The sequence below is a fragment of the Cebidichthys violaceus genome, unplaced genomic scaffold, assembly GCF_023349555.1.
Source record: "Cebidichthys violaceus isolate CVI_PGR_0920_01 unplaced genomic scaffold, fCebVio1.0.p SCAF_4, whole genome shotgun sequence".
NCBI classification, from domain to species: Eukaryota; Metazoa; Chordata; class Actinopteri; order Perciformes; family Stichaeidae; genus Cebidichthys; species Cebidichthys violaceus.
In genome coordinates, this window is record NW_027176594.1 from 17,170,770 (window position 1) to 17,196,132 (window position 25,363).

At 40.9% G+C, this 25,363-nt stretch overlaps 2 protein-coding genes across 2 annotated transcripts; one reads left to right on the top strand and one right to left on the bottom strand.

The window, feature by feature from the left end:
- Nucleotides 1-4,222: 4,222 nt before the first annotated feature.
- ten1 (TEN1 subunit of CST complex) lies at nucleotides 4,223-6,574 on the top strand. The gene is made up of 3 exons (XM_068727433.1): nucleotides 4,223-4,408; nucleotides 5,119-5,276; nucleotides 5,848-6,574. The coding sequence occupies exons 1-3, from the start codon at nucleotides 4,320-4,322 to the stop codon at nucleotides 5,985-5,987; spliced, it is 387 nt and encodes a 128-aa protein (XP_068583534.1). The 5' UTR covers nucleotides 4,223-4,319; the 3' UTR covers nucleotides 5,988-6,574.
- Nucleotides 6,575-6,655: 81 nt separating this feature from the next.
- evpla (envoplakin a) lies at nucleotides 6,656-22,854 on the bottom strand. The gene is made up of 22 exons (XM_068727432.1): nucleotides 22,700-22,854; nucleotides 18,322-18,421; nucleotides 18,077-18,231; nucleotides 17,324-17,447; nucleotides 16,423-16,554; nucleotides 16,224-16,265; nucleotides 15,644-15,805; nucleotides 15,414-15,521; nucleotides 15,170-15,265; nucleotides 14,922-15,032; nucleotides 14,262-14,408; nucleotides 13,998-14,149; nucleotides 13,800-13,897; nucleotides 13,462-13,634; nucleotides 13,102-13,277; nucleotides 12,722-12,860; nucleotides 12,424-12,617; nucleotides 11,795-11,945; nucleotides 11,586-11,669; nucleotides 11,234-11,341; nucleotides 11,043-11,135; nucleotides 6,656-10,918 (listed from the first exon to the last, which is right to left on the bottom strand). The coding sequence occupies exons 1-22, from the start codon at nucleotides 22,747-22,749 to the stop codon at nucleotides 7,556-7,558; spliced, it is 5,958 nt and encodes a 1,985-aa protein (XP_068583533.1). The 5' UTR covers nucleotides 22,750-22,854; the 3' UTR covers nucleotides 6,656-7,555.
- Nucleotides 22,855-25,363: the final 2,509 nt, after the last annotated feature.

Here is a 25,363-nt window from a genome sequence, read left to right on the forward strand (position 1 = left end):
CCTGGGTTCGAGCACCCAGTTACCATGAGCTGCCATGTGGAGGCACAGCAGAAGTCTTGATGATGTAGAGGCGCTTCAATCAAAAGGTAATGCCTTTTGAATATTACAAGGTTGTTTTCCACTTGGCGTTTTACCTGAAGTGCATTTGATCACCTTCTGGCATACTGCACACCAGTTCACACATGTAAAGAAAATTGTGAAACTGCCCAAAAATAGGTGTGCCAAGCTTGTAGCATCATACTCAAAAAGACTTGAGGCTGTAATTGCTGCCAAAGGTGCTTCAACAAAGTATTGAGCAAAGGCTGTGAATACTTATGTATGTACGTGTTATATTTCCATTCTTTATTTTTAATAGATTTGCAAACATTTGAAACAAACTTTTTTCACTTTGTCATTATGGGGCATTGTGTGTAGAATTTTGAGGGAAAAATGAATTTAATCAATTTTGGAATAAGGCTGTAACATTACAAAATGTGGAAAAAGTGAAGCGCTATGAATACTTTCCAGATGCACTGTAATACCACTGTCTCACATTCGTAGTGTCCTGATGTGCCCTATTCTCTCCATTGACCTCAGCTTCTGTCAAAGTACAGTTAGGTGTAGATAACATAAACGCTGGTATCTGTAAAGTCATTAAAGTATAACAATGTTATTCATTACACAGAACAAGGTGTAACGAGTGGTAGGGCTCAGAGTAAAGGCAAATTGTTTTACCTTTGTGATTGAAATACAGCAATTGAAAGATTTTAAATGTTTAGACCAGGGGTCTTTAATGTTTTTCAGGCCAAGGACCCCCAAACTGATAGGGAGATGGAGCAGTGCATTCAATACTAAGCTATTTTATTTTAAACATGCAAGGTACAGTGAGTAGGGTGGCCGTGCCACTGCCATTTATAAACATACCTTGTCATCTGATACCAATGCCAATATCAACATTGTCTGTCAATTGCATGATAATCATGCATACAAGCTATTCAAATTGACATTTTTATTTTGAACATAAATGTGGAAACGAAAAATTTGTGATGGCCTATTAGTGCCACTGCCATGCATACCTGCATATCTTGCATACAATACTCACCTATTCAAATAATGGACAGATTCATGTTTTTTGGTCGAGTTACAAAACGATCCATTTTCGCTCATAATAATGTCCACACTTGGATAGGAGCTGCAGTGTTTTAGCCAGGGATATCTTGCAAAAATTATTGCACAAGGATTCGTGGGTGAAGTAAATGTTTTTTAATTAAAACTTTTTTTTTTACAACGGTATCTTCTTTTCAAATAATATTGCAACGTGCGACCTTGTGTCTGGGATTTTAGTCAGCTGGGGACTGAATAGGCTCTCGTCAATCACGGGAAATCTGACAGAGACAGCATGTAACATGCGGCCTCGTGATTGGCACAGCAGCGATAGGGGCGGGTCCTCCTCTTTGTGTGCAGGAGGCTTGCAGGTACAGGTTCAGGCTAGTCTCATGCTGTGAGTGAACCAGTGCCCAGCTTGAGAGAGCTCCTGTGTGTCGATGAATGTGTGCATTTCTGACTGAAAGATAACATCTTCTGCCTCCATTTATCCATTCGTTGGATTCACGTTAATGTGTATTTAAAGAAATTGAAATTTGTATAAAAACAAATTAAAAAAAGTAAAATTGTCTAATCAACCAAAAATGTCGCGGACCCCCTGCAGTATCTCCGTGGACCCCCTGTTGAAGACCTCTGGTTTAGACCATTGTGACTGAATTCAAGCTGATCCCAGCCGCTGTTCTCTACAAAAGGAAGCCTAAAAGAGAGAGAGTATTTGATTCTACAAATCATACACTTTAAGGGAAGTATCAACCTAAGGCTGTTAGGAACAGTCTGATACAATGTAGGACAGTGACATTTAAGGCTATATCTTCACTTGATGTTTCTGTTGGATCTCTGCTCTAATTTGCATGAATGTTTATGTAAGTCAGTCATACACCATTATTCACGGCTCTGGCGCATATACTGGCCAACAAAAGTGAAGGCATAGGCCATAGCCAGCAAAGGGAAGAGCTTGTACTGCTGCGTCTGGTAATCGAGGACCTGAGGCTCTGGTTCTCTGTGGGACACAAACACACAGGATGGACTTTTCAGGATCTCGTATAAAAGGTTGGAATGTGGCAAGAAACAGTGCTACTTCCATCTCCTGTTGGAATTATGTCAACATTTCTGAACCTCGACCCTGACCAGCGAGACTACTGTGAATTTCCAGTGCTATAAAGTAAAATTAAATTTTGAGCTTGACCTTAAGCATGTGTTTCCTTGCAACTTCTGTGAGTAATGAAATGTTTGAGCAGCTGTTTGCTGAAGTACACTCATTTGTGTTGGACCTGGATTTCAGACTGGTGTTGAACAGAACTGTAGCGGACGGCGATGGTGCAGGATTTGGAGAGGGCCCGGGCTGACTTGCCTACAATCAAGGAGCGCATGAACACCATGGTGGCTTCAGATGGGTTCCATCTGGCGCCACCTAGTGGAGAGACAGAGTGATTCTAACTGCAGATGCCTTGAGGAGCAAACGTCCTACAATAGATGCAATACACTGCATAAACTCAGTGTATTATCACAACAGTTTATAAAGGCACACCCAGATAAAAGTAAGGTAACACTTTATAACTACACACTATGAAGCATTAGTTAAGTATGAGTAAACATTTAATACATAATTTATAAAGCATTGTTCCTACATTAATACTCATTAGTATGCAATTTATAACAGTTATAAATGTTTTATTCTTGATTAATAAGCTCGTCTATAATGTATTTGGTGATTGTGTTTTCATACTTTATAAATGGATTCCCCATTTGTAAATTAAGTATTATATATATTACAAACCAATTATTAAGGAGTTGTAGATGATTAATAACATCCTTTACAAAGTTAGTAAATGATTAAGAACTTATGTAGATGTGCATTATTCATGCAATTATATATATATAAATGCATGAATAATGCACATCTACATATATATATATATATACATATATATATATATATATATATATGTATATATATAATGATTTAGATATGCACTAATGGTTAGGGACTATGTTAATATATGCTTTATAAATGCGTATTAATACTGCAATTCATGATTAATTCAGGTAGTTACTAGTCATTTATTAAGTATTTTGTGTGACCTCATCTAAAGTGTGGACTCTCTATGCCTTACAAAGCATTTATAAAGGACATTGAAAGGCCATCAGTGCCTCAAAACCCACAAAAGTCGGTTATCTTCTCAACAGAAAAGACAAATAGACAAAGCAAAGTGATAAAGAACATATCAATATTTATTACAAGATGCTAACAATATACTCTTAAATACAAACCTCTCAGCCATTCATTCATGTAAAAAAACAAAACAAACAGATTCTCCTTCAGGAGAAACAGATGTCGCTTCATGTGAGGCTTTAGAGGAAAGGATGTCTCTTTTCTCTTAACACATATTTCTACGTTTTTTTTTTTTTTTTTTTCTATGTATACCTGGTTGCTTTATTTATTACAAAAAAACAGAAGACAGACATTTGATCATGAATTTCATGAAGTTGAAATGTGATATTTCGGTCCTTCAAACCTCATTCCTAACTTAAGTGAAAAACAATAGTGTATACCCATTTTAACCCACTTCCTCCCCTCCTAACCAAACCCACCCCTCCAGGGAATTTAATAAGGGAATTTAATAATTTTGAGACTGCAATAGTTGTTGAAAGTAGAGTTTTGTGTTGAATTTGGAGAAACCACATTTTTAAATGTGTATACACACTGACACACTTTGGTACATTGAAAAATATCTTTCTTTACAAAGATAAAGATATGACGATAAATAAATATAGTCTTCATTTTTCCATGAATTGGCATGACCAGATCCGACCAAAGACAGCATTTGTGTTGTCAATCGAAATTAAAATTTGATTCCAAACTCACCAATCTCTCGCCGTCTTTTGGTCTTTTCAGGCCCCCCGTCCAAAATGTGGATCAGTTTCTCGACGTCAAAAGTGGCGTTTTGCCGCTCTCTCATAATATCAGGATTCATGGTTCTGTATCTGACTGGATATTTACACTGTAGTGGGAAAAGTATAGTGACAAAAGTGTTTTATAACCTCCTGCAACCTCAACCTGACGGGTCCGTCGGTTCTCCTCCTGACGCAGCCGCAGAGAGGGGCGGAGACAAGTCATGTGACATATACCCCGGTAGTACCATAGAGTGTATGGGTAACGATAGCACAGACTTCCACAACTCTTCACCACTACTCAAATTGTTCAACTATTTCAGAATTTTCTTTCCGATGACGTTATGCTTCCCGCAGCTGCAGTTTTTCATTTCCCCTGGGAAGTAAACTCTGGAGCTGTGCAGGAGGGAGAATCAGTGAGAGTATTTGGCAGGTGGGTTTTGTTTCGGACTATAATTTCGATGCTCTGACTTAAAATATGATTTCTATTTTTCAACGAGTTTGTTTATGGTACTAGTCCATATCTGCGTTATGAGACAATGAATAGTGGCGGAAGTGGCAATCCAGGCTTGACAAGTCAAAGTACAATAATTTTATTTAGATCTGGTTTTATGTGATCTGAATAGAGAAAAAGCTGTGCAATAATCCTGTATTGGGTTGTCACAAATTGATGAATACGTTCTCAACCGTGTTTAAACTGTCCCTAGTGTCTACTTGATAATCTAGTCCAGGTCTTAGCCTGATTTAATGTGGTCCGGATAAAGAGCTAACAATGCAATCATCCCTTTTTAAAAAAAATCATTCTCAGAATATCTTGTCCTGCCTTCAAAATCTACTTAAGAAAAGTTACTGTAACTACAATAAAAGTAAATGTACCGTTTATGCAGCAGTACGGCCCCTGTCATTTTACACATAATATAATTTAATTAACATGATAGCAGTATTTTAATGTTCTAGCTGGTCGAACTGGAGCTGATTGTTTCTACTCTGTGGGGTGTAATCTGTAATAATTCAGCATCATATATAAGAAGGTCATGTGTAGTAAATATAGCCGTCAGATAAATAAATAAGAATACACCTTAAAAAAAAGATGAAATTGTTTCATCTGACTTGTATATTAAACCTTCCTCTTTCATTTTCCAGACTTGTCTGCTATCAGCCTGAGGAGTCCAGGGCTACACTGTCAGCTCAGCATGCTTCAAAAGAGCACCACGTGGTGGTTCACACCTTGTTTGTGGAGCCTTTTAACCCAATAATTGGGGCCCAGTACATAGTTCTGGGGGAGATTGAAAATGCGGAAGGTAAGGAAGGCTCTGTTGTGGTGTGGGAATGCTGAATCAGTCAATATTCTTTCTTCCACATACTAATCAAAAAAGAAATTGACTGGCTATCAGAAAGTAGTATAGTGAAAGTATAGTATAAATAAAAATAAATGTATTTATATATATATATATATATATATATATATATATATATATATATATATATATATATATATATATATATATATGAATTGATTTTATGCAGTTGCAGCAATGGAAAATAAAAAGATTGAGCCGACTAGGCATTTTTTCTCATGCAACAAAATATGTAAATGCGATGGGACACTAAATTCACAGAAGTTAATTCACTCTTACGTGATTCAGGGTGAAGATATAAAATATTGTATTAAACAGCTATTGGGTTTAACAATAGTTGAAATAGAACTTGAGGTCAAAGCTCTTTAACCTTTAAATACTAGTGTTTGTATGCCTCTCTTTAAATTTCACTCCCATTCATGTCATTAAATCTTGGTCACTGGACTCATGTAAATACATCCAGGACTCTCAGGCCTCTATCGCCTGCCATTATCTGCATCTTCTTGTCTCACAGGGGTTGGTGCGATGGTCCGTGCCCGTGTGCTGAACTGCGTTGACGGAGTCAACGTTGCCCTTCTACAGAAAGCCATCAACGAGCAAAGGAGCTTCTTCGGGGAGAGGCAGCACACGTGTGACGATGCACAGGGAACCTGATCAGGGGGCTCGATGAGTATCAGGACTGCAGCTCTGCCTCTGAGGCTGTTTGCCATGGTGCACTGGAGTGATGTTGTGTGAGCGCAAGTGAGCTTAAAGACTGTTTGGTTGACTGTAAAAGACAGTTGACTATCTTGTCTACCTCTGACCATTGCAGTCCATCAGTCTCGGGGTTTGCTATTTTAAAATTATAGCCACAAATAAATTATTTGTAGTTTTTCTGTGCTGCCATTTTACATGGTGAGAATTACCAGTCTTAACATTGTCAATGTAAGTTTGTGGTCCCATATCATTCAAAAATGCTTTAAAACGGTTACAATAGATATGTTATGTATGGTCACGTGATATTGATTAAAACCAAACTATGGATATATGAATAAAATGCAAGACTTTTCAGTACTTTGTACCTTGTAGAGATATCTATCATGCCATCTGTTACATACTTCTAACTGAAGTTTAGCTGGCAGCATTTGTATCATTGAAATTGTTTATGAATCCATGTTAAAATAAAATCTTCAAAGCATCGGCCTGTATCTATTACACTTTACGACCATGAACGAAATAAAGCACTTTAATGCATGCCTGGTCCATATTTTGTATTTACAGCTGTGAACACATGTTTGAAGTCAATATGAACAGTAACAGCACGGCCTAATTAGTGAGCTATACGGGACCTGGGCTGCATTCTACAGCAACGGATCTCAACCTTTTGACTTGTTGTCTTAATGTGGACTAGAGCTTACATCATCCGTCTATTAATCGACTGGTCCACCAACCAGGAACAATTTTGATTGTTGATTAATTATTTTCTTTCAAATATTATTTCTAGGTTCCATGGGTTATATTTGCAACGAGTATGGTCATGTACACCGGGCGGAGTGGGTGCCCATTATTTGTCATTTGATGTCAGGAAGGCTATCAGTGTGTTGAGGAACACACCCTCTTACTCTTGACACACTTGGAATGCCTGACAGGTGCATAAAAAGTGAAGCTGTTGTAAAAGTCACACAAATGTTATGTTTTCACTGGGTTCTTAAAATAAGATTGAATCTGATATTATGTTCTTGAAAGTAAGTATTGAGAAGCTTGTACCGGCCTGTTTGTTTTATTGGAAAAGACTACAGCTGTGAAAGTGAGGGAATCCATGCTCTTTAACCATTATAATTTAAATTTATTGATATGTGGTACTTCATTAAGTATCAAACAAGATTGAGTTTAAAGTCAACAGTGTCAAGGATAGCCCATGAGTAATACAGAATAAAATCAATATTTGTAAATAGCATTGCACCATGTCCCAGTGTCCCTAATAAAACAATAACATCAAAGATAAACTGCATTTATATTCTCTGTTTTTAAATTACATGAAAAAAAACATCTGCCCACATCAGACATGTTTGGTAAACAAAGGCAACACAGCAGCAATCAATTGGCTAGACAGAAAGCTTTGCAGTAGAAGACTTTTCCTGAGTCAAAATGTACATTGTAATTAATGTATGGATTTACCATAATCTAAGTTTTTACCACATGACTCCACAGACCAGATAACTCCAACTATGTTGTAAACATATCTAGAATCTTGCATATCTAGTAGAGTTGTTAGCAGACTGGGTAGGTAGCATTGGTAAGCCTGACACTTTGTCTTTCTTACAGCGATCAAGAGCTTGTTTGTAGCTGATCTTCTCCTTTGTGATGGGGTCTACAATATCCTTGATGTAGTTCGACTCATTCTGCAACTCCCTCATCATCGCGTTGTCGATCATTTTCGACCCGGCGGCATCATAGATGCTCACCCTGCGGCCGGTGTTGGGATTGAACAGACCTCCCGTCAGGTGCTGAGCCTCCATGTAGTGAATGGCAGTGTCCTTCGGCATCCAGCCTTTCTGAACAGCTTCTCCCACAGACAAGCACTCCTTGGTCATGGGGTCTTCAACACCAGTGAAGGCCTTTTGTGCATTGAGTAGCCTCTGGAGTTGATTCTCCTCGATGAGGCCTCTGAGTGCTGCCTTCTGAACTGTGTACCTCTGGTTGTTGCTGATGTCAATGATGCCGCCTGTTGATGCCTGAGCCTCCAGAAGTTTTTGGGCGGTGGTCTGGTCAATCAGTTTACGCGAGGTGGCGTTGCGTATTGTATAGCAGGAGTCAGTGTCTGTATCCATTATTCCAGCAATTGGGAAGATTTCTTTGGCAGTGGAGAGCTCTGAAAAGGCTTGGTTTAGTGTGGTGGACTTGTGGATTGAGTTGAGCTTCTTATTGTCACCCGCAACCAGCAAGGCAAACTCCGAGATGGGAATCTGGCCTGCTTTGTACTGTTGTAGATCACGCTCTGTCAGCCGGCCCTCTCTCAGGGCATCTTTGATGGAGTACTGCTTTCCACTCTTGCGATCCTGCAGTACAGATGTCTCTCCATCGGGTCCCAGGGAAGTAATCTCCTCCCAGTCACACTCAAGCTCCTGCAGATGAACGTACTGTTGACGATCAATCAGGCCCTGCATGTAGGCATCGTATGGGGACATGTCTTTGCCTGTATCTGGATCCAAAATGGTGATTTTGGTAGAGACATTGGTCTCTTTGGTCCTTGTCTCTGCATGCTCCTCTTTCTGCACGTTCAGCAGAAGCTCCCGGATGGTGCTGTCTCGCTGATGGATCTTGTCTTTTTCGTCCAGGATCTCCCTCTCCAGGCGCTGAGTATCAGACCCCATCATCCTGCTCTTCTGCCTGCTCATCTGCGTTCTCTCGCTCATCAGCCTGCTCTGCTGCTGGAAAGACAGGCCGATGTCATGTTTCGAGGCCTCGAGTGTCCTGAGCTCCCGGGTGAGGTTGTCCCTCTCCCTCTGCAAGTCATCTTTTTTTAAATTCAGGGTATTCTCCTCTCTTGAAGAGCTGGATTTGTTGGCCGTCAGAAAGTTGATTTTATCATTGAGACGTCTGATTTCAACTTCCATGTCCTGTCTGGTAAATTTGTGCTGAGACACCTGTTCCCTCAGGCGATCCCTCTCGGCTTCGACAGCCTGGTCTTTCTCAACGCGGACAATCTCTTTGTACACCGTCTTCTCGCCAGACTTCTCCCTCTGCAGGATCTCTATCTTTAGGGTGATGTTACGGATATCTCTCTGGAGACGCAACATATCGCTGGTTTCCTTGTCCATGTCTGACCGAAGGCCCGTTGTCATCCTCTCCAGTTTTGGGTCTCTTTCAACCTTCAGTACCTCCTCGACAATAATACTTTCCTCAACAGGAGGTGGGGCATTTTCCAGCTGTGTGATGCGCAGACGGATCTCTTTGAGGTCAAACTCGGCTTGAATCCTCTTTTGGCGCTCATCACTCTCCCTGAGGATCCTCTCTTTGTCTTCCACCTTTGTTCTTAACTGCTGCAACTCTAGATCTAACTGTCGGCGGGTCTGTACTTCTTCATCCAGGTTCCTGCCGAGCTTCTCATGCTCAATCAGCTGCCTTGGGTCCTTCTGTAAACGCAAAACCTCCTGCACAACCACTTTCTCCTCAGGCTTCTGCCTCTCCAACATGATGTATTTGTTTTGAAGGTCAAACACCATCTCTTCAGTGTTGCGCCGCAACTGTGCCTCCTCACGCACATCTCTTCTCAAACGGTCAGCTTCTTTCTCCAACAGAGGATCAGGCTCGTACTTGATGACCTCTCTGGTGAGGACTTTTGTCTCGATCTTGGACTTCTCAGCCTTCCATTCATCTCTATCTCTCCTGAGCAGTGTCACCTGGTCCTGGAGGGTGTTGTAGGTGGTGCGTGACTGGTTCACCTGATCATTTAGCCTCTGAATCTCTCTCTCATTTTCAGGGCTCCTTTCCTCCTTAACCACCTCTTGGAGAACTTCCTTTATCTCCACCTTGGGCTTCTCAGAGCGAAGGATAGACACATCAGTGGTGACCTGGGTGATCTCCCTCTCCAGATCAGAGCGCTGCTTGCTGGAGTCTTGTATGTCTTTCCTGAGCCGCATTATCTCCACCTCTGTGTTGGGGTCTATCCGGTAGATCTCATTGACGATTTCCTTCACCTCAACTTTTGGCCTCCAGCCTTGAACTTCTCGGTAGCGACTGTGGAGCTCCATTACCTCTGTGGACAAGGATTTGTTTTCAACCCTCTCTTCCTCCAAGCTTGTTCGAATCCTCTTAGATTCAGTGATGAGCTCAGGGTCTTGCTCAATCTTTTTCACTTCCTTAGTGATGACCTTCGGTTTAATGTTAGGAATCATTCTCTCAAGTGAATTAATCTGGCTCCTCGTCTGGAAGATTTCATCATTAATGAGCTTGATCTTGTTGTTTTCATCAGAAATTTCCGTCTCAAATGTCCGCACCGCTCTCAACATCTCTGGATCCTGTTCCACTTTCAGCACTTCCTTTTTAACCACCCTCTCTTTGATGGTTGGTCTCTTCTGCTGAAGAATCGTGACTTCTGTCCTCATCTGAATGTGTTCCCCATCTCTCACTCGAACTTCATCTCTCATCCTCGCTATCTCGTCTCTCAGCTTAGCGGCCTCTACGTCCAGCTGAGGATCTCTCTCAAACTCGGTCACCTCTCTGGTCAACAGTTTGGGTGGCATGCTTTTGAGGTTTTCCTCCAGGATAATGATTTTCTTGTTGTACACCTCAACCTCAGTGTGGGTGGTGCTACGACTCAGGGACTCTTCATGCAGTATTTTCTGCAGATCAGACAAATCTTTTTCCAGTTTTGGGTCGCGGTAGTACTGCAGTACTTCTTTCTCCTCAACACGCTCCACTCCTCTGCGACTCTTCAGCGACATCAACCTGTCATTAAAGGTTCTCAGGTCTGCCTCGGCATGAGCTTTCCTCTCCTTCTCTTCGTCCAGCTCTTTAAACAGACCGTCCAGCTCAAAAGCACTCCTTTGCTGGCTTTCAAGCTGCACTTGTTGATTTGCCACAAGTTGGACTTTCTCTTCATTCTGCAGCAGGAAAAGCAAATTAGTTGGATGGCAATAAGTTGTCAAACAATTTGTTTTGCGATGTAGCTTTAAGTAGTTTTATAGGAAACATGTTTTGTACTGAAAAGGTGACCTGCTTTCTTACTTGTAAAATGAGATTCTTTGCCAAGCCCATCTGTTTTTCGCGTTGGGTGTTTTCAGCTGTTGCTTCAGCATATCGGTTGACCAGATCCTTCTCCTGCAATAAACAAGAGACACAGCAAACCATCAGCCACCTTGATCTTTTAATGAATGGAACAAATTTACTATATTTAATTTAATGAGTTTAAATGTTACCTGTCTCTGAACACCATCAGCCAGTGTCATCATAGCAGGTTTCTTGGCAACAGTGGCTCCAGCGTCCTCTAGTGTACTGTTGTATTTGTCAACGTTGACCTCGTAATCCTGCACAGACATGAGAATCAGGCTTAGAGCACAAAGTCATTCTCAGTCACAAAGTCAAGTACGCTTGTTTTCCCAGTAGTGGACTATTTGCAATTTATTTTTTAATTGAAATACCATGAATTAGAAAGTTGATACAATTATGTCATCACTGATGGTAACAATTGGGATATTTTAGTTTCCTATCACCAATTCAGTCCCGTGCTCATATTTTACAGCTTTGTGTTACAATCCATTTGAGTCTTACATTGAGGAGACTCTGCAGGTCTTGAGACAGGTCCGTCACTCTGTCCATGTCATCTCCCTTCCTCTTCAGGTCATCTATCACCCTCTGTGGTGAAAAGTTTAACAGACGTTAATCACTGTGAGTTATTTATATCATCTATCATTTACTTATAGCTGATTTTTCAGATTTGCATGGAGAGAAGCATGTGTGTAAATAAATCTCAGCCTCACCTCTTGGGAGCTCTGCCTGGCAGTAACCTGAGACAGATTATCATTGTAGTTTATCGTGTTTTGCGGCAGTTGGTCCAGGAAGGACTTCAGGGATTGGGACGTACTCTGAAACTCCTGGTTCTTGGTTGCAGCTTCTTGTAAGATGTTTTCTCTGAGAGAATTCATCAATATGACAGAAAATTAAACATTTGTTAAAGCTCTGCTTTCTAATTCAAAGGTTTTGCTTTCTTTTGTGCCTTTTACTTAAAACATATTTTTATTTGAGGTGTTATTAGCTTAAACCTTTGCCTGATCATATTAATGTATCTGCTTTCTGTATGTAGTTTTAATATAATGAAAAACAATGTGAAACAAGGATTAACATAATCCTTTATTTGCAATATTAATTGTCTTTAGATAATCAAAGCTAATCTCAAATCATATACGGACATAGCAGTAAAGTTGTATACACTATTATACTGCATACAAACTCGTCAAAGTAAAGGATTTCACAAAAGTAAGCAAAGAATAGAAAAAAGAGATTAAAATAATTTGTTTGTTTTTTTTCCTACAGAATTTGGGGATAACAGTTTGCAGTTTGTTTGGCTAACAGCTAACGGAACTACCAGTAAACACATTGCTGTCTGTACCTCTCCTTCAGCTGGTTGTCCACGTTGGCGTAGCGGGTCTGCAGCTGCTTGACCTCTGTTCTCTGGCGACGGATGTCAGGGCAGTACTCCTGGTAGCCCTGCTGCAGAGAGCTGCACAGCTGCTCCGTGGTCTCCAGATCCTGACTTAGCTTCTTCACGTCGTCCTGAGCCGCCGTCACAGACTTTCGCTGGTACTGAATACGGTAAAGGAGACACGCAATTTATAATCAGTCAACTCTAAGTTGAACCAATAAGAAAAAGAACCACCTTTTGTGTGGTAGAGATAAGATTTCCTCACCCGAATGTCCTCAGCGCGGGCTTGGATTGCACCTGGCACTTCAGGGATTGGACCATCGTCACTCAGGTTTTTCTCAAACCCAGAGACGAGGCCGTCCACCTTCTTAATCTGACTCTCCAGGTTGAGAGAAGCATTAGCTCTGAAAAAAAGGATGAATGCATTGATAAGTGTCAGCCTTTTGAGATTATCGACAAAGACAGACAGATGTACATCTATAAAAATATGACTGGTGTTAATGTTTTATTTATTTATTTTGTATCATTTATTGAGGGAAAAGTTGCAGTTTTTAAACAGGGATAAAACCAGATTTTTATTGAAGACAAATTCCTTCCACCGTGTAACTGCGTACATGCAACTTCCCAATCAAAACATACACTTACTTCTTCGTGTAGAGGTCAGCGAGTGCTGCGATGCTGTTGTGCTTGTTGTTGGCATCGCTCAGCTTGAGTGGCAGTGCAGAGGAGGTACTGTTGGCATCTTTGGACAGCAGGGGTTGCAGATCAGCCTGAGCTGCCTGCTTCTGCTGCTCCAGAGCCTTCAGAGCCCTGGCAGTTTCCTATCAGGGACAAATGTAGATGCTTTAGATACTTGCACTCATAAACTGTAGGGCAGTCATCACATATCAGACATCAAATCCTCCAGAGAATAAAGGCAGAAACATGCTAACAGGAACGATCTTGGCTCCAGTGAATAAGGATTAAATGAATAACATTGGTTGTCTGTGACTTTAGTCCTCTCACCTCCTGTTCCCTCAGCCTCTTGGCCAGATCTCCGGCAGGGTCGTTGCGGTTCAGCGGGGCTCGCAGGCGGCTCAGCATGTTCTTCTCAGCGCTGGCCAGGTCACCGTCCAGCTTGTCCAGCTGCTGAGACAGGGCTGTCACTTTGGGATCCAGCGGGGCAGAAGACACTGGGGCTAAAAGAGGAAACAGGGACGTTTATTAGTTGCCTGGTCTGATTGTGCCTTGAGATAAAAATTTGCAACTATTTGTGCAACTGGTGTTAAATCATCATCATGATTTAAAGAAGCATTGATGCCTCATAATGAGAATATTTAAGTATTTAACTGATAGACAATGACCTGATCTTTGGGACCTGGAGACCTCAGATTTGTGATTCTTCAGTGATGCCGCCAGACCAGCTCTTCTTTTCTTGATGTCTGACAGTTCACCACCCAACCTAATGAATTGGAAAAAAGTGAATAGACACAGTGTTATTGACCGATATCTTTGCATTGTTTTGTTGTAGCTGCATAATAATACAAGCCTGCATTACTTACAGGTCCACTTTGTCGATGGCCTCTGGATCAGGTGGAGGGATCTGGAAGCAAACTCCCGGGAATTTTTTGGTTGCCCCATTAGTGGAGGTTACAGCCCAGTTCTCGTCTGAGTTCGATTTCAGGGTGAACTTCTCACCTCTTTCCAGAGAATCCTGGATGGTGATATTAAATGAAACACACACGCAAAAGGTTTAAACAGGAAACATGAATTGAACCATCTCAGCTGTGGATATTTCACAGTTTCTGCCAGTTAAGGAGCTCCACCTTATCTGTCTCCCAGTCACACAGGGACTCCACTGTGATGGGTCTGTTGGGGGTGATGCGTCGCAGCTTCAGAGGAGCGATGGTAGTGCTGCATCTCCTCAGGTCGGCCAGCTGCTGTTCACTGTTCTGTACGGCCTTCTCCTCAGCCTGGTGGGAAACAGTATCTTATCAATACTCAAAATTGTGTCCAAAATGTTAAAATCTTTTTGTTAGTGTGAACTGTGGGAAAACCCCCACTGAGCTGGACTTCTTTTACCTCTTTTAAATTGAGGGGAAGTTGTGAGATTCACCGCTAAATAAAAGCAAATAGTATCCAAGCCATTATAAAAAATATAAAAAAAATACAAAAAGAAAGAATGTGGCTTTAATTATTGATAGATGTGTACTGTAGTATTTGTGCATATTTGTAATACCGTATATAGGATTCATTTTATTCTCTTCTATTTTTTTTAAATCTTGGTATTCAAATGTCGAACATACAATAATAAAGAAATAGATAATTCTTCCAATGTGTCCTTTTTCAGTTCTTCATATAACTTTCACAATAAGAGAAGTGGGTGCTACAGTGGTTTTTTTTTTTCCCACACGGAGGTGCAAGTTGAATTTGTTATGTGTATGGACTTGCAGTCCTTGATTCTGTCTCTAAAAGCTCTTCTGTACCTCGAGCTGCAGCAATGTCTCCGAGTTGCTCTTCTTGCTGATGGAATTGGGGTCCAGGCTCCTGTTGAGTTTGGACAGCGTCTCTGACAGCTGCTCAGTCTCCATTTGGTACTGTAAAAATAGCACAAATGCATATTTATTCTGTATAAAACCTGAATGGGTTATCTTTAATGTCTTCTCACACAAATGTGACTCAAACGCAGATCATTGTAATGACAAATTGTGGTGTACGGTGTTCCCATATTTACCTTTTTGTATTCCTCCAAACTGTCCAGGTGTGTCTCTTGACAAATGCAGAGATTGAGGAATTTCTGCCACTCGTTTCGAACAGCGTCTCTCTGAGCCTGGAGATGTGACGTGATATTATGAGTGATTCTAACTTGCATTTCAGTGGCATTCAAATTAGTTTAAAGGTTAGAAATGTAAAGACTTTTGGCCTTCAAAGTGTTGCCTTTGCTTGGAAAGCTGTGCCTTCTGGGTAATGAGACCTACTTGTATAGTGTCACTGGCTGGGTGCTTCAGTCCAATGAGTCTTTCTCCTTCGTCCTGGAGTCTGTTCACCTCGCTCTCGTGGGACAGCAGGCTGTTGTTCTTGAAGTTCTGATTGAGGTAAAATTAGTGTGGTTATGGAGCTGTCCAGTTATCCAAATACAGAAGAACTAACTCAGTTTGGATTACAAGCAACATCATCAAATTAATGAGACCGTTAATGGTTCACTGACCTCGTACTGCCTGCGGACATCAGGTGGGTCCACCATGCGGTCACTCCAGTCCTGCTTTTTGATCTTATCTTGCTCTTCTCCAAGGAAGTCCAGTTCTTTTTTGCTGCCATGCATGTATTCGTACAGGCTGTTCAGATAGTGCCGACGCCACTTGGAGTTGTCCTGAGGCGAAATTAAATGACACTCAATTAAACCTGAGAAGCTCTGCGTGTATAAATGTTTCTGACAAAATGAAACGGTATTTTTGATAGTTTTTGTCTTTCTTCATTTTATGTATTACTTGTTGAAAATAAAACAAATGGTATATTCGTTAGGGAGAAGAGGCAAATAGCTCAACATTTGTTTTAATATTTGGACATTTTATTTACCAAGATGATATGGCAAAGGAATGTACATGAAGAGAAGAAAATAAAACGTGCGTCTTAAAGGTCAAAAAGGAAACAGTATATGTGTTGTAACTTTAAAGAGAAAAGTGATGAGACAGTTCTCAAAATCCCCCAAATAGATGTTCACTCATTGTCTTTATAGTCAACTCAAATATATATAACATAAATGTAGCTGTTACAAAAACACTACTCACCAGTAGATTGTTGTACTGCTTCTTCAGCTCCACATATTTCTCCTATAAAAACAAGACAACAACAAACCTCATGAGCTGCTGGAAACCATGTTTCATTGAGATTAAAGAAGGCAAGACATTAAAGGATTTAGATCAGCTGCTGTGGTGAATGCAGAGTGCTCAAAGTGAAGACACCCAGAATATTTTCATGTATGTTGACCTTGCTGCCTGCCGAGCTGACGCAGAGCTGCGAGTTGTAGGCCTCGACCTCTTTGTGCAGGATGTTGTGAGCAGCGACCTGCTTCTCGAGGTCTGCCATGCTGGGGCCGTACTCCTCCATGTTCACCAGTTTCTGAGAGCACACCGGAGGAAGACAGTTAATGATGTGTGGACACAAATAACCACCAGGTCTGGCAGGCTCAACACTCTTTAGTTAGTTGTGTAGTTTAACACGCTCAGCTCAACACTTTTATGTTACAACAAGTTTAAAGGATTTGTTTTTCTGTAGTTTTCTTATTGTCAACCAGTCCTTTAAAGAAACTAAATAGACAAGTCTGTGGCTCTCAGGCCGAAGCCCATTTGTTCCTGAAGATGTTAATCTGAAGAAAATATTTCAGAGGTATAAAGTTTCATTTTTAGAAAAGGCTCAGTACTTTTTGTAAACAGCTGGGCACTGTAGTTTTTATCAAACATTACTGAAACTGGAGTAAATAGTGCATTTGTTAGGGACTATTTTCAGCGGTGGATTAATACACATTTGGTATATGAATACGAATTTACAGCAGCAGAACCACATATGTGGGGTTGATTCAAAATAAATTACAGTTCATAATAAAAGTCACACATTGAACAATGGAGCTGTGACAGAGAGAAATAAGATATATATCAGGTTTGGGCTACACAGGCAATATACATACATACATACATACATACATATGTATGTATATACTGTATATATATATATAGCATTATTGTTGGTTTTGGGCTTTTTAAGTGATTAGCTGACAATAACAAACATATAACATACTGCCAACGTTATCCTTTAAGATCAAACCTATCATCAATCCTGGATCTAATCATTTAGGCAGACTGGCTCAAATGTTCACTGTTATTGTACGCACTTGCTTCTCATTGAAAACAGGCGCCCAGTCGATTCTGGGCATCCGCGACACGTCGTCAACCTGCTCGAAGATGTCTCGGTAGAAGGCGCAGTCCTGCAACCAGCGCTCGTGGAGGTGGAGGACACTGGAGTCATCAGAGGGCAGAAGAGATGCAAAGAAACAAAGAAGCTTGTGTTTATTGAGACCCATAGTCTAAATTACACTGTGAAATAATGCAGACTAGATAAAACCCAATTTTTTCACAATAACAGTTGTTCTACAAATGAAAATAAAGAGGAACTTTTTCAAGTTTTATTCAATTTTAATTTTAAACCATCTTGTATACCGCCAGTCTCTTAAAGCAAGACATTACAGGCAAAAACTTATTTTTTTTTATCATGCACCAATCAACTTTGCTTCCTTAATATGCGTTCTTTTAGACTAGTGGAAAGAAGAAATCCAAAATACACATTTAGCTGTTTATTTTATTACTTTGTCTATCTGCATCTAAAGATTTTTCCTAAATTCACCAAAAGTTTGCGTTAGATAGTGCCTCACTTGCATATTTAAGGAACATTTTCAATGCAAAAAGTAATTGTCTTAATGTAAGTAATCAACTGGGGAAATTTCACGGTAACATCTTTTAGTTCAATATTTTACTCTAATGACCTGTAGTGTCTCCCCGTAAACCTTCAGTAAAAGTCTGAGGGGGCGCCACACTTTGGGCAGCAATGTTGTGATTGTATGTTGTATCTATTCTCTCGCTCTACTCACTCGCTCTCTATCTCTCGGGCCTGTGGATGTTGGGCCTTCTTGGCTTTGTCGACGTCCAGGAAGAGGTCCTTCAGCAGGCCCTCAGCCTCGCCCAGCCTGTCGGATATCTCAGTCTGGTGCTGACAGGGTAGCTCTTTCTTGTCATTCTCAGCATCCTGGTGGAAGTAGACAAGAGTTATTTCATTAAGGGAGGGCTGTCGGTAAAAGTGATTTGTTTGTGTTCGTCTTTCAGTGTGTGTTCTCACCACAGCCAGCAGTTCCTCGGACCTGAGGATGTCTTTCTCCACTGTGTCGGCATTCTTTTGCATCTGGGCGACCAGCAAGGTAATGCTGCTGGCCTGGGCCCTGCAGGGTGAGGAGGAGGAGGAGGACACAGATCAGACGGTGCGTTACCGAGATTCAGCTCAGCATTTCAACTCTCATGCTCCACAATCCCCCTCTGACAGACTCGCCAGTAGAGAGGATGTCTTTCAGTTTGTCTTTTGGGGCTCTCAGTGAATAGTCTGATTGTTCGGAAATATTGTCGACAAAACAGCTTCCGAATTTAAATGGACTTCAGGTAGAGACGCAGCTTAAAGACTGTGATAAGAACAAGGAAACATTTTCCCAATAAGCTCGACAACGTTTCGAATGTTTATACTCAGAAACTATTAAAAACCCAATGAACCTACTTTTTGGGAGTATCTGGGTTCCTTAATTTGATGTATATCTTAGTTAGGGAGAAAGAGCGGACATTTTTAATAATACTTTCTCATACCATCAAAGATACATTTTCAAGAACCTCTTTTAATATCAACTAAAGAGCCCAGACATGTTGAAAGACAATAAGGTTTAAGGACATATTTAAGATCTCCACTATAACAAATCTGCGCTGACAAAGTTCTCTTTCTATTTTTTTCACTCTTTTGTATTATCTGACTGATGCCTGTTTATCAAGACCAAACCTAACCCGACAAATCACGTGCGTTGACAACGAAAGATGAACTCTTCCCATAATTCTAAATAGATTTATAGAAACAAGAGGTCTATGTGTGATGTGGAGTATAGGATTAGAATAAAGATAACACATGATGATGATTCTAATCCAGTGGATGCAAATCAAATCAAATCATCTGCAAACAGGTGAGAAATCCAATGAGATTAAACAAGAGGCAACATTAGAGGAGCTTTACAAACTGTTGATTGTGATGAACTTTGTGGTTTTCTCCGTCCACTCACTCACAGTAAATCAAGTTATCAACTTGCATCCCATTTAATGAGCAACTTGCAGGATGAATGTATTACTGTATTTAATGCTTTAGGTGTCCAAAGGTCCAGTGTTTATACTGGAGTCCAGTTTAAAACACGTCCAGATGTCACTGTTAATACCCTTTAACTCTGAGAAAAATCCTCACAACATGCATCATTACACTCTAAAGTCAGTTTCAGCTGCACATAACCCCCCGCAAATATCTCTCCACCGACCTATCGCAAACCATGACAACACGTTTAACAGTTTATGCTACAGGGCTGAATTTAAAACATGCCAGGACTTCATTCATGCACTAACATCTCTGAAAACGCTGATGTGTAACACCAACCCAAAGAATGTTGGCAAGGACCGCGCTGGTGATTTGACCCTCATACCAAAGCTACCTCAAAGTACAAAGTCATGTCTCTCTGACAGAAACAATCAAATGTCATATAAGGTAGATTTGTGACGGCCTAAATGCTATTTAGCAGCTCTCTTTAATCATGGAGCGACAGAGGAATGCAGAGTTCCTCTTCCTGCATTGACTCACTAAGCTGCAAGCTGATCTGGTTCTGCAGCCACTTTGACAATGGCCTCCCTATACCTGCTCACTCAGCAGGAGAGACAGGTATGTGCCACACACACACACACACACACACACACACACACACACACACACACACACACACACACACACACACACACACACACACACACACACGCACACACACACGCACACACACACACACACATCATCCAAATTAATACTTGTGCTATTGTTTAAACCACACTCATCAGTGAGACGTTGCTTTCTCTGCTGGCAAACAAATAAACAAATAAAAGAAAGAGACAACAAGGACAAGGACTCATATGAGTCAGCGGACCATGGATTAATGAAGAAGTGTGATACTATGATGTACATGCTTTTATACCACCTGTTCTTTCTTGGGGTGTCTTTGATTCTTTTAACACCTCGTTTGCTTTCTGAGAATTAATCAAAAGCGTCTTTATTTTCTAATAATAAGAATAATCTTGATAAAGCTTTGTCTGACGTGATGTATTTTTTATAAAAAATAGTAAGATGTTGTCAATGAAGCAAACCATAAAAAAGAAGAAACAAAACTCTGTCATTAAATTTGAGGTCTGTCCCTTTTCCTGCTGTGAGAAACAACAGGAATAAAATAAAAAGGCGGGTTCTTTTGGTGAACAGCTCTCTGTTACGTCTACTGGATGTGAGGGGGGGGAGGTTGTGGAGGACATGAGTTTTTTAAATATTAACGATGGTCAAGGAGCTGAATGTCAGGTCACAGCTGGGGACACGTGTGTCTGCGCCCAGCGTTCAGTTCAGTGTGTCTTTCCTCTGATCTGGGGTGCAGAGTGAGTGTTTGTCAGGACGTCACAGGAGGTTTTTAAGTTTATCTGTTGCAATCAGTTCCTCCAGCTGACAGTAGTGCTACTAAAGGACTGCATTCAAGGGAAGTATACGGCACACTTCCTCTGTGTGCCTCCTTTGAATACAGTAGAGCCTTGTTTACTCAAACCCTTCGGCAGTGACTGCTGCTTGTGTGAGTTTTAAAAGAACACTTCTGTCAAGATTTGTGTTTAGTGAGCTAAATGGCAACTTCCGATGACAAAGAATACATTAAAATATAGATAATATAATGAGTTAAAAATGACTTAATGAGAGTATGGTTGCATTCATGAATGGCGAGCAGGTATGGCTGATTTGGCTTGAAAGTGGGATAACTGGATAACCTGCATGATTTAGAAGGGCTTGCCTGCATTTTCTGAATTAGCTGGAAGATCACAAAACGTGCACCACAAAATACTCCCTGTTTTAATTTCCTCCCAGCTTACAGTTTTAGATAATGAAATTCAGAAGTGTTGAATTTTGATTCATCTCTCAGCTCAGTCTGACAATTTGTCGATGGATAGAAAACAACAAGTTTGATTATCGATTAATGATCAAAGTAATTTATCATGTAAAGATGTGATGGATTTGCTGTGTTTCTCTGTTTTCTATCATTTCAATTGAAATAAAAAATAAATATTTATTATTGGTCGGACAAAACAAAAAAAACGTGGGCTCTGGGAGATTGTGCTGTGGATTTGCGGACAATTCATAAACCAAATTAGGAATCAAAAATCTGAAAAAACTAAATATGACTCAACAATAAAAACAATCGTTAGTCGCAGCCCTATTTATCACCGTCTTCACTGATTTAATTGCTAACTGGAATCTCTTCAGGGCTGAATGGAGAGAGCAACATGTCCTGTGTCGCACCGTAAAGTACGGTTGGGAACCAACGCCCTTCTGAGAGAAAGAAACCAGCTGAGCAGCAGAGACTGCCCAGCCCTCACACATCAGCAGTCAGACAACATGTCCAGGTCAGAAGCAAGGCGAAACCACCTGGTCACCACCTGCCTGTGAAACCACGTCAGTATTGTGACATCAAACAGGGACAAAAAAAGGTGGACTGTATGAATCATTTTGGCAGCTGAATGTGTCTCTCTGACCATCGTCTGACAAACTGATGGTCTTGTCACACACTGTGTATTTAAAAGTGCATCAAAAGCCTTTATGTCAATAAATCTCATGTTTTTTTTTTGAGAATACAAACACAAATACAACCCGTTCTCATTATTGCTTATTATTAAGAGACGTACAGGACAGAGTGAAATTGTCTTCTCTTCACCTGCAGTGAGATCAGTAACTTTCTTTTGACGCTTTACAAATGACAATGAATGAACATTTGTCTCCTCACGGTCTGTCTCCTTACGTTTGACACATTTCACACATTTCACATCAAATTAAGCTTTTTTTTAACAACTTTTCTTAATCAAGTTGCAACCAGCCTTCTTTCTCCACCCAACAATTTTAAAACATGTACTGTGTGAGCAACACAAGAAAAGCCACATCACACACAAACTTAGCACAGGATAGAGATTTTTTTTTTTCTCATTGAAATATGATCACCAACAACAATGATTTGCTACTCGTCTCGAGTGTAAGTCTCAACTCCGATTTGGTAAAAACAGACCCATGCTGACATTTGTTCTCTCTGTGACACCTCTTGTCTTTAAGCACACTGTCCCACCTCATGTTTACAAAGTAAACCTGACCTCAGGGCCCTGCAAACAGCCTGTCAAACATCTCGTGAAGCTTTCACCATCACTGAGGATTAGCCTTGGCTTAACGCAGCACTTGAATTCAGTGGAGAAACTGCCTGAGCAAACTTTCAAAAGGAGGGCAACTCTGAGAGGGAAAGAGGACAACGGCACTCGCAGGAAACATGACACAGTTCTGGGCTGGGGAAGAACAGGAGGAGGGGTGACATGACCGAGATACAGTGCCACCGCACCCATACATTAATATGTGCAAAAAAACTCACTTGCTTAGCTTGCTCGAGCCCTTGAGCGTACTCTCCTTTTTCTTAAACATCCTGGAGGTTGTGTGGGGTCTGGCAAACAAAAATCTCTCTCTCTCTCTCTCCTTCACTCCTTCTTCGTCCCTGTCTTCCTCACCCTGTGGCTCCCACTCGTCTCTCCTCTCTCTTTGGTTCCTCTCAAACCCACTAAAACCCACACTCACGTCAGAGCAGGGTTTGACGCTGACAGCTCCTCCCAGACAGGTTAGCAGGTGTGTCACCGCCCAGACATCCACCTCGCGGAGGAAGACTGGACTGACCTGTTCCCTGCACTCTCTCCCATTCCTCCCACCCTCAGCCCTGCCCTTCCTTTTCATCTGGGCTCTGACACACTCTCAGATCTCTCACAGGGAGCAGGGCCCCATTAATTACCATTAATACATATGTCATTGAGCTGGAGGGACACTGAATTCTTGGAGTCCTCATTTCCTGTCATATCTCTTTCACCAGGTGGCCCGCCACCATAGACTGTATATAAGAAGAGGATGTAACCACCGTAGATGTCACCATCTTGGTTTTTGCAACCAGAAGTGACACGAGAGGGTGGAGCTAAGCACAACCCAATGCTGTATAAGACATTTTTTGGTGAATGTTGCATAACTTTCATAAAATTAAAACTGTGATTGCACATCATGCTGTATTGAAGAAGACTTGAAACTAGCAATTGAGACCATAAACTCATGTTTACAATGTTTACTGAGGTAATAAATCAAGTGAAGAGTAGGATAATTTTCTCATAGACTTCTATACAATCAGACTTCTTTTTGCAACCAGAGGAGTCGCCCCCTGATGGCCAGTAGAGAGAATACAAGTTAAACGCACTTCTGCATTGGCTTCACTTTTCAGACCCAGATGTTGCCGCCTGCCCACTTACCCTTTTCTAATTCACAATGACAATGAACTGATTCACATTGTTTGTTTTTGTTTGTTGTACTTTGAATGTAAATAAGGTGCCAGAGTGCCTAGAAATGCATCAAAACAGAGATTGTTTAGTTAAAAAAATGTGGAAGGGGAGAATTCCCTGGACCCCCCCCCCCCTTATTTTTCCAGTTCTACACAATGTGCTGTATATGTGCTGTATGTAAACACTAATGTTAGGCTTATCAGTTAGCTTTGCGTTAACCTTCATACATCCTCATTTGTCTTGTTTTATTTTGACTTCGCACCCATCTTCACTCTGACAGATGAACTCATCGCTGCTAACACAGACGCATTGTATACAGTCAACAAAGGAAAGTGTCTAACAGCTTGCGGGCCTAGAAGGAAGCTAGTTACGTAACACCTTTATATAGAAGCACATGTAAAAACAATTTTGATGTGTTTGAGGCTCCATACAAGTCCCATATGTAGCATCTACAGACAGGCGACTCATTCAGGATCAGGGCGTCTCTCTGCAGCATATCAACAAAAGGAAATCATGGCGAGGAATGCAGTTGGGCCGCTTTCTTTGCAGTAGAGTGGGGAACAGCACAGAGAGCACACATTTTTGATCAGGCCAGTCATATGGTGTCTCTCTGGGTGCGTCCACTTGTCTGGAGAAACAGATACTCTTTCTGTTGCTTAGAAATGTATGTGGAGCCACATTCCACTCCTAAATACACCCAAAACAGCTTCTTATAGAATATTTTATATTTAATGAGAAAATATTTTGGGCAAGATCTGGGCTACTGTATATGGAACTAGATAGTCTCAGCACAATGTCCATTTAGTAACTTTACTGGAGCTTTTGATCAAAACACATGGTTTTCCTCAGCAGATGACGTTTGCTTAGTTATCATGGAATTGTAGATGTCCTTTAACGTCCTTTAAAGTCCAGATAAACTATTCATTCATTTTTTTTGTTCTGAAAAATGGAAATTTGAAAATCTGCAAATACCTGGTAGTTAAATTATTGGTCATAGCCCTGCGTTGTATTTGACAAAGTCAGTATTTGACCTGTTAAAAGCAAGATGAAAAGTCAGGGAATCAAAATTTTTACAAGTCATCCTGAGGACTACATGCATATCTGAACCAATGATTAGCAATCCATCCAGTAGCTGTTGCCATTCATGGAGCCAACAATCTAGGGTTAAAAAAATTACAATTACACAAAAAAATATGATTTTCTACAAAACTTGGTGTTTGTTGTCAAATCGAAAAGCCAATCAGCTCTTTGATCTGGTGACAGCTTTCCCACCATGCCCTGGGTCATGCAGTCGGGGGAGAGCAACTGTGGCCACCTCAGCCTCGTGAGGTTATCGTTGACCCAAGTGCATGACGTCAGAACAAGTCGGGATCAAGTCGGACACAAATCTAACCGGTATTCATTGTGTGGCGTTTGCCACTGATCGATTCTGCGCAGGACCGAACGATCGAAGGAGCCTGCTGCCCTTCGTGGAGCCATAGCTAACTGTGATTCAAAAGGGTTAAATAACAACCTCAAGTTCATTTTGGTAGGTAACATGGCAACATAAAACATTCTTAGCATTTGAACTGAGAGGAAACAACAAAGGTGGAAGCACAGTGAGGGTGTGTCTGTGTTTCACTTAACTACACACAGCAGACAAATGACATGGTTGTCTGGTTTAAAAAGGCAGTCTTAAAAAAGCTTTAAAAAAAAGAAGCTAAAATTAAGTTAAAAAAAAAATA